The sequence below is a fragment of the Colossoma macropomum genome, unplaced genomic scaffold (assembly GCF_904425465.1).
Source record: "Colossoma macropomum unplaced genomic scaffold, Colossoma_macropomum, whole genome shotgun sequence".
In the NCBI taxonomy this organism is placed as follows: domain Eukaryota; kingdom Metazoa; phylum Chordata; class Actinopteri; order Characiformes; family Serrasalmidae; genus Colossoma; species Colossoma macropomum.
The window spans coordinates 37,705,950-37,721,122 of NW_023494787.1; the positions used below are offsets into that span (position 1 = coordinate 37,705,950).

Consider the following 15,173-nt stretch of genomic DNA (forward strand, 5'->3'; position numbering starts at 1 on the left):
TTGCCATATTGCCCACCCCTAGGTTAAGATAGGAACCAGGGCTCATGAAATCTACAACACATTTTATTTACTAGTAAAATTGGGCAGTGAACCTACACATACAAGGGTACCACCCCAGTAATAGTCGAGTACCTTTTTTCTGAGAGTGTGTACCTTCAGAGTGACATTGTTTACATCTTATCCATTTAATCATGCAGAAATTTTGAAAAATATGTGGAATTCCCCTTAAATGTATGTAAGCAGATGTTGCTTCTTCTAACCACAATGCTGTCTTTTCTTGTTTCAGTCTGTTGCTCTCTCTCTTTCTCCCTCCTCTTTACCATTTTTATTCTGCCAACACATTTGGCCTAGAGGTGTCACGTCATGTGAAGTTCACCTGCAGTTTTATTGTTTTTATATCAGCTTTGGTTGTCACTGATATACAGCATGTTTATCAAGATAGAAAAGACTTATTTCCTGGTTTTGATTTGCCAAACTTTGGCAAAGCACACCACTGGCTGTTCAAAACCAAAAAGTAAGCATCCTCTATCGCAGAAAGTATATATCTGTCCAAAGCAGTTTCTGTCAGTGGCGGACATATGAGGCAGATATGACTTTTTCCGGGTGCAACTTCTCTTAAAATATCCTTTATTGTTTTCTCTGTACTAACTGAAATCTCACTCCTTCTATTGTGGTCCTGCGCTTCTGACGTTACCTCTTCCTTCTCCTCTTGTTGCCCACCTTCCTCTCAGCCTGGACGTGCCGAGTTTTCCTGGGAAGGAATCAACGTAAGTGAGGAGTTGACCTCTCCCTCTTCTCCCCCACCTTTTTTCTCTTTTGTTTCCTCACAAGTGATTATAAATGCTTCGTTTATAACTTAAGCATCACTCATTTGTCAGTCAAGGTTCTTCACCAAATGCCAGACTGTGCAATGAAATACAGTAACATGAGTAATGCAAAATAGGCCCATTTTTGTGAATATATATATATTTCAGCTAAAAGTATGTGGACACTTGACTATCACACCAGTATGAGCTTGTTGGACATCCCATTCCAAAACCATGGGCATTAATATGGAGTTGCTGCCTCCCACCCCTCGCCTTTACAGCTATAACAGCCTCTACTCGTCTGTGAGGGCTTTCCACAAGATTTTGGAGGGTGTCTGTGGAGAATTTGTGGTCATTCAGTCAAAAGAGCATTTGTGAGACCTGGCACTGATGTTGGACGAAGGCCTGGTCAGTGTTCATCACTTCAGAGAACACATTTCCACTGCTCAAGAGTCCAGTGGTGGTGTGCTTTACACCACTCAAACTAACCCTTGGCATTGCTCATGTTGTTTCCAGATGAAGTTTGAAACTCTGTAGTAAGTGTTATATCAGAGAATAGGCGATTTTATGCGCTTCAGCACTCGCTGACCTCGGTCCGAGTGTGCATGGTATCCTGCTTTGTGGCTGAACTATTGTTGCTTGTAGATGTTTCCATTTCACAGTAATAGCACTTGACTGGGGTAGCTCTAGCGGGGCAGAAATTTCACACACTGACTTGTGGCAAAGATGGCGCCACGTATAAAGTAATTGAGCTCTTCAGTATGACCCATTCTATTGTCAATGTTTGCCTATGGAGATTGCATGGATATGTGTTTGATTTTAAACACTGCTTAGCAAAGGGTGTGGGTAAAACACTTGAATTCAGGAATTAGGAGTGTCCACATACTTTTGGCCATCAAGTGTATATACAGATATTATGATTATTATTATGCTATTACTGCATACAAAACATGCAAAAACTGATCTATATAGATCTATGTTTCTATTTACTGATCTATAAGGTGAGGATCAGCCTGACTTCTCATTTACTGTTTTAACTAACGGTTTTATGGATAACTTTCTCGAGCCATTTTTAGCTATACAAGCTGTAAGCCATTTCTAGCAATCACTTAGGGCCCCAGAGCCACCAGGGGGCCCCCAAGTATACATATAGTATGTTTAACATGGTTTTGGGCCTCCTAAATCATACACGCAAATTATGAATGCAAACATGTGTACTCATGCATTTTCTGTTTTTTGAGTCACATTAAGTTGCTAACTAGCTAGCTAGTTTACACTCATACATGTTAACAGTAGTCTAATGGTGAGCCAGAAAATAAATTTTAAAGGGCGAATTTAACTTAAATACAAATTAATTTATTTATGTATCTGTGTATACATACTTGCATGCAAAATAATATGATATGCGTGCAGGTGGTTAAAGGGTCCACCAAAAAGGATGTCACTAATGGCTCCCAAATGTTCAGAAATTACCTTTACACACTTACCATGGACCAACATATATGAGCAAAGACACAACAGACCAACATACGGATTTGTAGTCATTTTGGGGATATTCTGAAACCACAGATGAGCAAAGACACAACAGCAAACTGCGGGCAGTTTAAAAGGAATAGCTTGATCAGACATATTCTCATGGCTTACAGTGCACTCACAGTATGAATGAGCATGGTTTAATTTTCATAATGCTAAGAGCTAACAGCTGAAAAAATTATTATACAGTTGTGGAGAGCACTTCTGTGCCAGTAAATGTGGAAAAGAGCTTGTTGTCATGTCGCTCTGAGCTCACCCGTGCTGTTGGCTATGTGTGTTAGCACATTATCAATTTCTTGCTAATTAGCCTTGGCTCCCTTACTCACCTCCTGTTGTCGGTGAGATTAGGGAATACCCCAACTTCATTTGTCTCAAAGATAGATGGAGACCTAATTCAAAATCAGCAATTCATTAGCATACTTAAAACCTAAACTGTTGCTTTTCAGGGAGCTGGACAGGTATCCTTGATTTGTGACCCATTAAAAGAGATACGGATGTGCAGTTTATGTGGCCAGCCTTATCCTAAACCTTACACTTTTAGTATTGAGAATGCTTCTAAGTCAATCAAGCATTCAGTCAAAACCGTTTAGTCAGGATAGAAACCTGCTAACTCAACAGAAACTTACAGAAGTACGTGTAGGGAAAAGCATCAACATTATTTTGCAAAAATAATTTTGAAAAATGACCAAAAGATTAAACTTATATATTATATAGACCAAAGATTTCACACTCTGACATAAAAGTACACTTTCCAATAAATGAACCTGTATTTTTTTAAGTATATTAAACCTGCACAGTGTACGATTTGGGGATTTGGAGACCGCTCTGGAGGAATTGTGTAATTAAAAGCAATATGCGGAAGAACATTTTGTCATGCCAGTTGGGCTTCAGACCGCTTCCCCAAGAGGATGAATCTGATGATTTGGGGGCATTAAAAGAGTATTTAAAGAGAAGTTTTGAGGGTGTAAGTGATGATATACTATTGTCATCATATCTTCATCAGTATGTTAATTTTGCATTTGAGATCTAAACATCAAGCCAGACCTTCTTTTTGAGCCTGTGCGTGTGATGTTAATACATAAAGATATATGACTCATTAATGCTACTTCTTTCAATTTTAACAAAAGAAATCTTACATAGTGCAGCTTTATGTATTCCCTTTAAGAACCATCCACTGGAAGGTTCTTTAGGGAACCAAAAATGTTTCTTCTATGGAGTCACTCTGAAGAACATTTTTGGCTCCTTTATTTTTAAAAGTGTAGTCAGTGGAGGACTTACTGCTCACCTTCTGTAAATCTGTGGAATACCCCATTTGTCCTAAAGAGAGATGTAGGCTCAATCTGAAATCAATCATCAATCGCCATGCTAACAAGCTGAAAAGCTAGCACATGCTTTGTCCGAGCTATGCCATCTTTTTGAAATTGCTGACGTAACAATATTTGGTTTAACCGCTTGAAGGAGAACACTAACTGTTGCCTCAGCTAACAGATGCCTGTATTGGCTAGCATCGTGTTGAGTAACGGTACCATCTACCCATTTACTCAGACTCAAGTAAAGCTCATTCTGACAGCGAATCTATATACACCACACAGTGCTTAACAGTAGACTCTGAAAAGGTTGGGAACCACTGTGTGTGCTGTACTTCATGTACTGAATTGTCTGTTCTGCTATTATGTTGTTATTTTTTGAAGATGACCATGAAGTACAGCAACCTCTGTTTAGGGCTGGCAGGAACATGGGAAGTGGGGCTGCTGAGGCAGCTGTAGCACCTACCAACGTCAGGAGTGCAGCTGCTAAAAGTAATAATAATAAAAAGTTCCGAACTTTATAATAATGATTATAAATTAATAATAGTTTGAGCCCCATTGCAGCCTATTTTAATATTGACTGCAGCGTTTTTAAAATTAAGAAATGTAACTTCAGAATGATCTAACATAATGACATTTATATCAACCATTATATCTTCTGCTCAGTGCGCCCTCCAGTATTAAATCTCACGGCGTGATTCTGGGCGTAACACAATTAGTTACTGCACCACGTATCTGATTGGTTGCCACCCAGTTTATTTGCATAGAATTAGTTCAGAACATAAGAGCAGAGTAAGGACAGCCTTATGTGTCAGTTATATGTATATGTTGCCGTCTCTCGTCTAATAATAGCACGTTATGACGTTCTGTTTGATGTAAATTATAAAAAATCTCTACCGAAAAGGCAAATCATTTTCCTTGTCACCACCAACGCCCTCCTGTGTCCCTGAGCTGGTGATTTACCTCCACAAGGGCGTTTTTACTTGTGTAAGATTTGAAGATGTCACGCTGTCATCATTTGAAGCATTTGAGAAATCCCTGACTTAAATCTCATCATTGACTCCAGGATCCGTTGACACTCTCAGTTTTTTTACTAGCTTTAGAGCAATGCGTCAGCTGCTTCTTAGGAGGCCTTGCTGTGTTATCTGCCATTCTGCTTGTCTGTTTGGCTTTCAGGAAGCACCACAATCGAAATCAAGGATAATACCATGTTGGGCACATAAAAATTGTGACGTCTGCTCAAACACAGAGATAAACAGGAAGAGATAAAGACATATCTGTACGTACAGCATTAGAGGAAAAATGAGTTTTCCGTGTGGATTTATGGTTCAAATGGATACGCTTTATATCTGAATGGTTGCTGATATATGTGTGTTCCTTCAAATACCTCTGTGCTTAAGAACTGCATATACTATGAAACAGATATGCTATGCATAAAAGATGGTTTTGTTGTGTCTCTTAAACAAGGGGATTATTCCATGCCAACTCAATTGCTGGAGCAGTTTAAGTATTAGTTTGCAAATACAGAATTTTATTTTTACTGACCATTATTGTGCTGGTTTGCTTGTTAGCTTGTTTAAACTTATGTTTTAAAAATACTGACCTATGAAGCAGTTATAGCATGCCTGTAATGTTCATATATTAATGATTCAGAACTCTGCTTATTCAATAAATAGTTAGACGGGAATAAGATTATGTGTAACGTGACAGACCCAGTCAGACACTCGTGGTAAAATCCAAGAGATGAGGCCTTAATAGAAAAGAGATGGGCAAGAATCGTAGTCGTGATACATGTGTGGATCAAATCCAAAACAGCAAAACGGCAAAACAGGGCAAACATAACCAGAGGGGCAAAGACAAAAGGCAATGAACAGAAATCCAGAAAAAGAGTCCAATACACAAAAAGGGCAACCAATATCACATTGTAAACGATCAGTAGTTCTACAAGAGAAACACTCACCTCACAGCTATACTAGTCTAAAGCACAGGCTTATATATTAACCTAAGAAAGTCATGACAGGTAACACAGGTGAAACAAATCAGTATTCAGGAGAGTTGGAGCGATGATTAGTTCAACGATGAGGTTGAACAGTCACATTATCTCCCAAGGGATTCTGGGAAATGGAGTCCCTGTGTGAGTAGAGGCCGGCAGGATGTGTGACATTATGTGACAAAATAGAGGGTCAAAAATGCCTCCAAAATGGATATTTGTGTGAAGTCACTCACATTGCAGCTTCAAATATTGCCTGTAGATCTGAATAATGCATAGGGTTTGATAGAAATGTAGGAAAACCGTATAAAACTTACATTTTGTAAAATAAATTTGAAAACAGACTAAAAGATTACATTTAAAAGCGGAAGGATTTCATGCTTTGACATAAAAAGTATGCTGTCCTGTTGTGGGCATTATTAATATGGAAATTGTCAACACTGAATTGGTGATTTTGAATAAAATATTATTTTTAGTGTTGTATTCATACCGAGTATAAAATTCTGTAAGCAGTTAAACTACATAATTTTCACGTACCTCAAGTTTATTCGATCAGCCAAGACATGTTTGGAGTTAAATGTTGCCTTCTTTAGTTTAGCGCTGGAGCTACAGGGCTAAAATTACTAACAAACACTAGAAGTCAGTAGTCACCCGAGTCTTTTCTGTAAATACATCCCCGAAACTTCTCTCAACCAGCTGAAACTGGATCCAGTTCTTCCTTAAGGTCACAAAGGGCCTCTTTACACCTTGTATCATATCATGGGGTGCGCTGGAGCCTATCCCAGCGTTCGCTGGGCGGAAGGTAAGAAACACCCCGGACAGGTAACCAGTCAATCACAGGGCTAAACATTATAACGTTATATAAAATTCAGTTATATGAATTTAGCATGTGCAGCATAATGGTGCCTAGACCAACAAAATAGTGGGGTAAAAACTGGAAGAGCAGCCAGTTTTCTTTATATATATATATATATATATATATATATATATATATATATATATATATATATATATATATATATATATATACCTAAGGGGAAAATTGTGTCAGTTTGATGTTTTTTCATTGTGTCAGTTTGATGTTTTTTACTGTTCATTTCAGATGTTAATTACAACTTACTGGGGCAAACTTTCTCAACTTAAAAAACTCCAAAACTAACTAAAAAATTATTTGTAGCATAGTTTTTAAAATTTGCATGGTTGAGTGCATTAAATTGTAGTTTTTCCTTTGATTTTTTCATAGAAATCCATGACATGACCTTTTGAGCTTTAGGTGAGTTGGTATGGAATAACATTTATTATGGCATAAGAATAACTAACTGTGTTTTCTTCTTTCCTTTCTTTCTTTCTTTCTTTCTTTCTTTCTTTCTTTTTCTTTCTTTCTTTCTTTCTTTCTTTCTTTCTTTTTCTTTCTTTCTTTCTTTCTTCCTTTCCTGTCTGCTATTCCTGTTTTCTCCTCATGACATTTCTGTCTGTCAGCTGTCTATGGAGGACACCACCTCCATCTTGCCTCGTCTGAAGCGGAACTCCAACGCCTATGGGATTGGAGCTCTGGCTAAGTCCTCTCTGTCAGGTGTGTCAGGTGTGTGTCTGTCCCGGTAGCTGGTAACCGCCCCCATGTTGGCTCCAGAGGAGGAGATGGCGAGTGGAGCCAACATGGCCGCCCCTGTGGGTCCCTCCCCCCCTTCTCCCTTTCCAGTTTCACTTCCTGCCACCATTAATTAGTGCCTGTCAATGGCCACTGCTGCCATTGATGAAAGACCAATCAGATCCAACAAGAGCACAAACGATTGTTTGACGTAAGTGCACAACCCATCACCACAGGCTTGCTGCTGGGAACTGTAGTCTTTTGGGTGTTCAGTGGTTATGTGGTGAATAGTGTTATTGTGGTGACGCTGTGGGTTTTGTCCAGTGTGCAGGTGTGAGATCTGCAGTGTTGTGCTCAGTAAATTGTTGGTGAACATTGTGTTGTGTATATGTGCTATGTGTAGTGATTTGTGTGTTTGTGTGTATATATACATATGTACATATGCTGACCGGCCATTTCAATACGTCCACCTCCTTGTATCGACACTCATTGTCCATTTTATGAGCTCCACTTACTATATAGGTCCACTTTGTAATTCTACAATAACAGACTGTGGTCCATCTGTTTCTCTGCATAGTTCGTTAGCCCCCTTTTACCCCACCCCCACCCAACAGAGCAGGTATTATTTGGGTGGTGGATCATTCCCAGCGCTGCAGTGATTCTGATGTGGTCGTGGCGTGTTAGTCTGTGTTGCGCTGGAGTTTTTGAACACCTCACTGTCAAACAGATGGACTACAGTCTATAATAGTACTACACTTTGAACTACAGAGTGCATCTATATGATAGAGAGACTTGATAAAATGGACAAACAGTGTAGATACAAGGTAGGTGCACTTAATGAAGTGGCTGGTTGGTGTATAGATGTATATTATCTGTATATATATACTGTTGTAAGATTTAATATCACTCATTGCCATAACAGGTTGCTCGGAAAAGTAGGTATACATTTTTTGAAGTGTCCTGTTATTTATTTAATTCAGTAGTTTCTTGTTTTCTTTAATTCAGTGACAACACGGTGCATGACTCCACCTTGACTTCCATAGAACAAATTGAATTCATTCATTTTCAGTATCCAAAGCTCCGTCAAATGGAAGGTTGCTTTTGTCATTATTGGGTTTTCAAACAGTTCGTTATAGAAGCGAGGCAAATATTAAGAGCATAAATATGGCAGTATCAACACTCCACACTGATTTATTCTGTTCATGTTCTTTCCAGTTCACATTCTTTTACCCCGTGTTAAGTTTTGGACTAATGAGTGCCCATATTTGCGTACTAAAAAGCCATTTTCATATAAAGAAATGTTTAAACTGTTTTCTCTAAACTCTAATTATCCAAAAACGCATACAGTCTAATGGATGTTGCGTAACTAATTAATCTTGTGAATAATGGGTCTGAATTCTCATGAATAATGTGTCTGAAATCAGTTTATCTCCATTGCTTGTGAGGAAAATTGATCAAGTCAACAAGCTGTGTCAAGAGTCTAGAATCGTCCGGTGTTGCCTTTTCCTAATTCTGTGGCTAGGCGGACTGAGGCAGACTGACTTAGCATTTGCACTTAATTAACGCGCCAGTAACTCGATTAAGGAAAAAAAACTTCATTACCTCTAATGCATTGCCTTGCTACCCTCATTACCTTCCTTTCTGCATCTGCATGCAGAGATACAGGCTGTGTCCGAATTCCCTGCACTACAGTACATCCTACTAGTTGGTTTTTCTCAATAAGTGGGATACAAACATTTCTGCTATGCAGACTTCAGTATGCAATACGGCAAGTGAGAATTATACACTATTAGGAAGCAGTACATAGTAGAAGATTCGGACACAGCCACTGTCTATAACTGTACTGACACCCTGATTGTTTCTTCCTGTAGGTGTGACGAGGTCCATGAAAGACAAGGTAACTAAACCCACTGCTATGGCTCAAGGACGCGTGGCCCATATGATTGAGTGGCAGAGTTGGGGTAAACCATCTGCTGGACCAGTAGGAGGAGCAGGTCACTCCAACCTGCACCGTGAGAGAGAAAGGAGAATGGAGAATGATGCCTACAGTGACCTAAGTGACGGAGAGAAGGAGGCACGAATGGCAGCAGGTACAGTCATTTCACATATAATGACCACTCTACTCTTAAACTGCAGCCTCTATATAAAGAACTACGTAACCCCTTAAAATCCCATTTATTCAGTAAATACAGGGACTTCAATATAAACTGACTGAACTATTCTTAGGTCATAGAAGTGTGTAATACAACTTTAAGCTCACCAGTGGGCCCTGGCCATTTAAAGGGTTAAAAAACAATTAAGACTTTATTTACAAGGATTATGTTAGGATCTATGTAAACCCAAGGCATTCATTGAGATAGTAATAAGCTAAATATGTACAGAACCATAATTTATAGGGTAGTTTCTGTTGGGAGGTTGCTGTTGCAAACCCTAACCCCTACATTTCAACTATAATTCAAAACAATAATTCTATCATTTTTTTTCCCCCAAGCTTTTTATTTAAAAGATCTTTTTGAGTAATATATATACAATTGCTGTCCCGTGTTTTCAAATCACTACCGAGACAAAGAGTTTTAGTCCATAGGCGGAGCCACGCCCCTGCATTTTAGCGCAGGAAGTGAGACTGCATCCCTGTCTCTCATGGCCACATGGTGAGCAGTTAAATCCCAATGTTTTGATGTAAATGTGTCTGAAAATCTGAAAATTGATATGTAATATTAAGAATTGTCACTAATGAAACTTTACCAAATGATGTGTTTCAGTAGTGACAGTTCTTAATATTACACACTCATTTTCAGTGTTATGATTGTTTTGGTAGCGACAAAATGTAATGTTCAATAATTTATTTGAATAAAATAAACATAATAAAGGACAGCCTTAGACCTCCGAGTCAGGACGGCATCATTCCTCAAGCTAAACAACTTCGAGTCTCGAGAAAAACCATCGTCATGACTCAAATCTGGTGAAACTGAATGTCAGAACAAACACCGTCAGACCAAATGGCCTCAGAGAAAAGGTATCAGACATTTCCAGTTTTTTCTGACGGTGTTTGTTCTGACGTTCAGTTTCACCGTCATGATGCCGTCCTGACTCGGTGGTCTAAGGCTGTCCTAAAATGTACCCCGTAGCCCCGCCCAGTGATAATTAACACATATTTGCATGTTGGTCAGTTTGAAAACGAAATCGAAAAGTGGAAAATGTAAAGTAAATGTCCAGCAGGTGGCGCTGATGTTCGTTTGCATTTGCCTTTTTATTCTGACACTTAAAGCGCGTCCACGCCGAAAACCGAATCACAAACCGTCACTTTGCTGTGGATTTATCAGTTTTGCATATTCATTTTCATTTTGTCAGATCTGCAGCCGATTGCTGTGAAAAAGAAATGAGAACGTGAACGCTGCATTTTGATTTTAGTTTTGACATGTATTCTGCATTTCATGAAGAAAAGCCAAAGCCAAAGTGAAGCTTGGATTTTCTTTTCTCTATTAGCTTTTTCATTTTAGATTTGGCCATGAAAAAACAGAATAACGACTAAAATGAAATGACAAATAGCTGTTTTGCATTTATTTATATTTTTGTCACAAATGGCTCGTGCTCATGTGAAAAATAAAATTGCAAATGTAGAAATTTCATTTCATTTTCAATTTTGGCAGGATATCTGCGCAGATGTTTGGAAAAAGAAATGGCAAAAAGAAGTTTTCATTTTTGTTTTATGGTTTTAATTTTAATTTCTTTTTTGGCTGGATTTGCCTCCCATAAGGGTAAGGGTTAGGTTGTTGGTAAGGTTAGGTTTTTGTAATGGAAGTAACATATTAACAGTACATCTACTTAATGTTAGTAACGTATCAGCAGAACATCAACAAGATATTTACTTCAGTGTATTCAGATGCTTCACTACTGCTACTTCAGTGATATGTTGTTGATGTGTTACTGTGTTACTGTTAAGAGTTTATTAATAATCTACAAAGGACCACTCCAAATAAAGTGTTAGCTAGTATTTTTAGGGTAATATGCTTGTGTGGGCCGCAAGTCTAACTTTACATGTTCACTTCACATGAAGAATGTTATTTTTCCTTCTCAAAACCAAATAACTAAATGGCCAAATAACCAAATAACTTCCACAACCCCAATAATCATGTATTTAAAATATTTCCTGTACCTCTATCTTAATATAAATGCATAGATCAGTATAACCCAATGACAAAAAATTAGATCAGCTGACCTTAAAAAGGTTCTGGGGGAATAAATCCCAGGAATGCACTCATTCAGATGAGCACAGCCATTCGGTAAATGTGTTGAGATTCGATTTTGCTCCATCATTTGATCAGGAGAGAAATAACATCTCACCCTGGAGGGCGTCTTCCCTCATTTTACCCTACATTATGGTGTGTCAGAGAAAAAGATCACTCTCCTATTTGCCTTGATTAGGCCATTGCTTCACTTTTTAACAGGAGTGATGCAGCAGTTTGCGATCTCTGAGGCCACACTGCTGGCCTGGAACTCTATGGATGGAGAGAGCCTCTGTGCCGACTCCAACCAGGGCAGCGTGGCCCACCTCAGCGAAGTCAACCAGGAGAGCATCACCAGCAGAGGTAAGCACAACAAGCACCTCCGTCAAATGTCGAGCAAACATGACTGACATTCAGGATTAGTTTCACCTCATTCAGCTCTCACATCAGATTATATGTGAAGAATGAATCATTTGACAGAAAGGCCTGCTACTGAAAAGGATAGCTGGGTTATCTTGCGAACTTTAACCTTATCTCAGGGTTTTATCTGCCATGGTGTGTGGCTCAGGTTCAAGCTAGCTGAATCATTTTTCAATCAGATTTTCAAAAGCACTGCTGTGAAGTGCTGTTTTCAGCTAATGACTACAGTTGCAATATAAAACAGTGGCACCAGAAATATCCATATAGGTATAATGAATAATATCTTACCTAATGTATCACCAAAGATACATTCAGAGGCTTTGGCTTTGTCCCTTAACTGAAATCTGCCCTCAGAGTAGTTGGGACGTGTACATGTGCATAATGGTCATAGTAAAATGTATCAGCATTTGGAATTGGAGGTTTCTGTGTGATACCATGTTTTCTATCACTATTGAAAAGGAGCACAAAGCTGCCTTTATTTACTTTCACTTAGAAAATCAACAAAACATCATATGCAACTTTAGCTTTTGCATACAACTCTACTAGGTCATCTGTTTTGACCATTTGCCCTGTGGACCCTGGTCCTTCACTTCTAACAACCACTTTATCAGTCATAGTACAATGAATCAACATGTGGAACTGACGCTTTCTGTGTGCTACCATGTTTTCTATCACTGTATAAAATAAGCACGATGCTGCTTTTATTGGTGGATGAACTAAGTGAACACATTCAGAACGGAATTCGCATCACTATAGGTTTGTTATTGATTTGTTTCTTCAGAGTAATAATAAAAGGTGGCTGAAGTGTGAAGTATATTGCTGTGCATGTTTGCTTGTTCAAAAAGGTAGTTTTGTGACACAAACAAAATAAAAGTCTATGACATTTTCTTTCACATGGAGTTATGAAGTAACTGAAGTTTGGGAGGAGGATGCCTAAAGCTCCACATCTTTCCAATCTAATGTCCTATAAATTCCTATCTCTACCTTCCATTTCCTGTGACAAAGTTTTCACGCCCTATCACCACCATGAAGGCAGCCCGGTCTTCCAGTTCAAAGCAGGAGGCGCCCAGAACTCCAGCCCAGATTCTCAGAGTTCCCTTCCCTCTTTCAGTCCTACAGTCCCTTCTCATGAAGGCATGGTCCAAACTCGATCCAGATCATAAAGAATAGATTAAAAGGCAGAAATAAAATAAAAGTAAATAATAAAAAGATAATAAGGAATTAGGCCCCTTTTTCTGTATGAACATGCAATAGGAAATAACAGTTTATAATGTTTAGCAGTGTTTTGTCTTGAAAACAATCTCACAGTGCTGTGTCACACTTTCGTGAAGCTTTTTAAAAGAATTAAACATTTTTAGTACTGTATACAGACCATCCATAGTTTTTGGGTCTTTCTTCTCCACCCGTTTCCCATCATAGTACCACAAAATCTCTGGCTTTTAAATCTTGCCTGATTCTCACTTAATGAACTGTGTGGTATCTTGCACTGTCGTGTTGGAATATCTTTCAAACATGACAAATAGTTGCTCAATGTCGCTGTACACATGTGAGCCATTCTTTTTGACTGCCAGTGTAGTTAACTAGCAAATTCATCCTAAGCAGCTGTTGCAGGGCTTTTTGTTGGCACACAACTACGTTTTCAGCAGATGAATCTTCTCTGCCACCAAGAAAGGAATGTTCTGTGCTAAAGCCTGAGCTGGCTTGACTAATTAGTATCTGCCTTCATGACGTTGATTAAGTGTGATGGGGAAATGTGTTATTTAGTGAAGCTAGCTAAGCGTTGTCAGACTCTACGAATGTTGAACTTGCTTTGTGACACAATTTTAAGATTGCCTTAAAGTATATTTCTGGGATAAATTGATTGAATGCAGAGATGTCATTGATCTGTTACCCTTTTATCAGTATAGGGGTTAGTATCAGCAGAAAATACTGGATCGGACATTGGAGAATAAAACTGGGTTGTTTGGTTGTTTGGTAAAACAATAATTTATAAAAAAAATATTCACAAAAATTAAACAAAAACTTTACATGTAAAAAAGTACTGTAAATAAAATAAGAGTGGTAACATGCCATCTCTAAGCTAATGTAGGTCTTCAGATCTTTTAATGAGTAGGAGACCCAAATATAACAAAACTTTGGGAACTAAGAGCCAGAATGGCCGCTCTCCCAGAAATGGATTAAGCCTAGTACTGGATTAAATTGCAGTGCCATTGGTGAATCACCATTGGGAATTCCTTTTTTCTAGGCCAGCGGTCAGCAAGCCAAATGTTAAGAAGAGCCATTTTGTCCTTTCAACAAAAATCAAACCACCTTGGGAACCTTGTTTTATGTCCATTTTTATGCCCATTTTAAGAACCATCTTGGCTGTAAATATGTGACAGTATGTGCTAATGTCCTAGTATAGGCTAACAAATATAAAAAAAAAAACACAGACTTACTTTGCTCTGCTTTAAGCTTTAGCTCAGTTATTGCCGCTTTTCTCACACCTCAAAAGTGGAACAGTTTCTTGTAAAATGTCTCTCAATATTTGACTTTTTATGAGGCTGAAGTCAGCTTTTCATTCGCCAGCTTCTTGTTCAAATTTTCCCGTTCCACCTTAATGGAATGTAACTGCTGCTCCATTTAAGGTGGAACAGGACAGTTCAAACAAGATGCTGGTGAATGAGAAGCTGACTACACCTTTGCAAATTGTTAGTGTTTGACAGTTTCTCATTGCTGATTAAACATATAAGGAGACCAGCTGGAGTGATTATAAATGCAGTCCATTCGTCTCCAAATTATCAATGTTCGTCTTAAATCTTTCTCTTTGCTACTTTTCTTTAGCTACTAGCTCGGCAAAATTGTTGTCTGCATTGCTGTGTGACCAGCAGTCAGCAGGGTAACATTTTGGTGAATTAGCAGATATAGCCTGCATTAACTCCAACGTTTAAGACCATTTATTATTAAAACTGTATGAAAACGATCAGCAGAGCTTTATTTTACTGCAAAGGATGACTATTTTATTTTTTACCTAAAAATCTAATTCTGCTGTGGTCGCAACATGTACCTTCCTGTCTGAACATGTTTGTCAGGCAACAGATAATTCCTGTTTGAAACTCGACAGATAGATAGTTGCTAGTCTTTTAAGTGCATTTTGGCTTTCAAAAATATGTCGACAATGTCCTGACAGAGAACTGGGATTATACTAAACTGGGTGGTATGCTAAAGTCTGGACCAATGACATGTTTTGTTGATTTTGTTAAATGAAAAGTCCACACATCCTCTACAGAGAACACACTTCTGCACATTTTAATGCACAATTAC

General features: G+C 38.5%; 1 protein-coding gene across 2 annotated transcripts in view; it reads left to right on the top strand.

Annotated features, from left to right (window-relative positions):
- Positions 1 to 15,173, top strand: part of fam131ba (family with sequence similarity 131 member Ba) — a 58,541-nt gene that overhangs the window by 32,187 nt on the left and 11,181 nt on the right. Inside the window, exons 3-6 of one of the 2 annotated variants that reach the window (XM_036567230.1) lie at positions 732 to 767; positions 7,116 to 7,218; positions 9,096 to 9,314; positions 11,673 to 11,813. In XM_036567230.1, coding sequence (XP_036423123.1) covers positions 732 to 767; positions 7,116 to 7,218; positions 9,096 to 9,314; positions 11,673 to 11,813 — 499 coding nt within the window. The remainder of the gene's footprint in view (positions 1 to 731; positions 768 to 7,115; positions 7,219 to 9,095; positions 9,315 to 11,672; positions 11,814 to 15,173) is intronic. The other variant, XM_036567231.1, reaches the window with a different exon arrangement.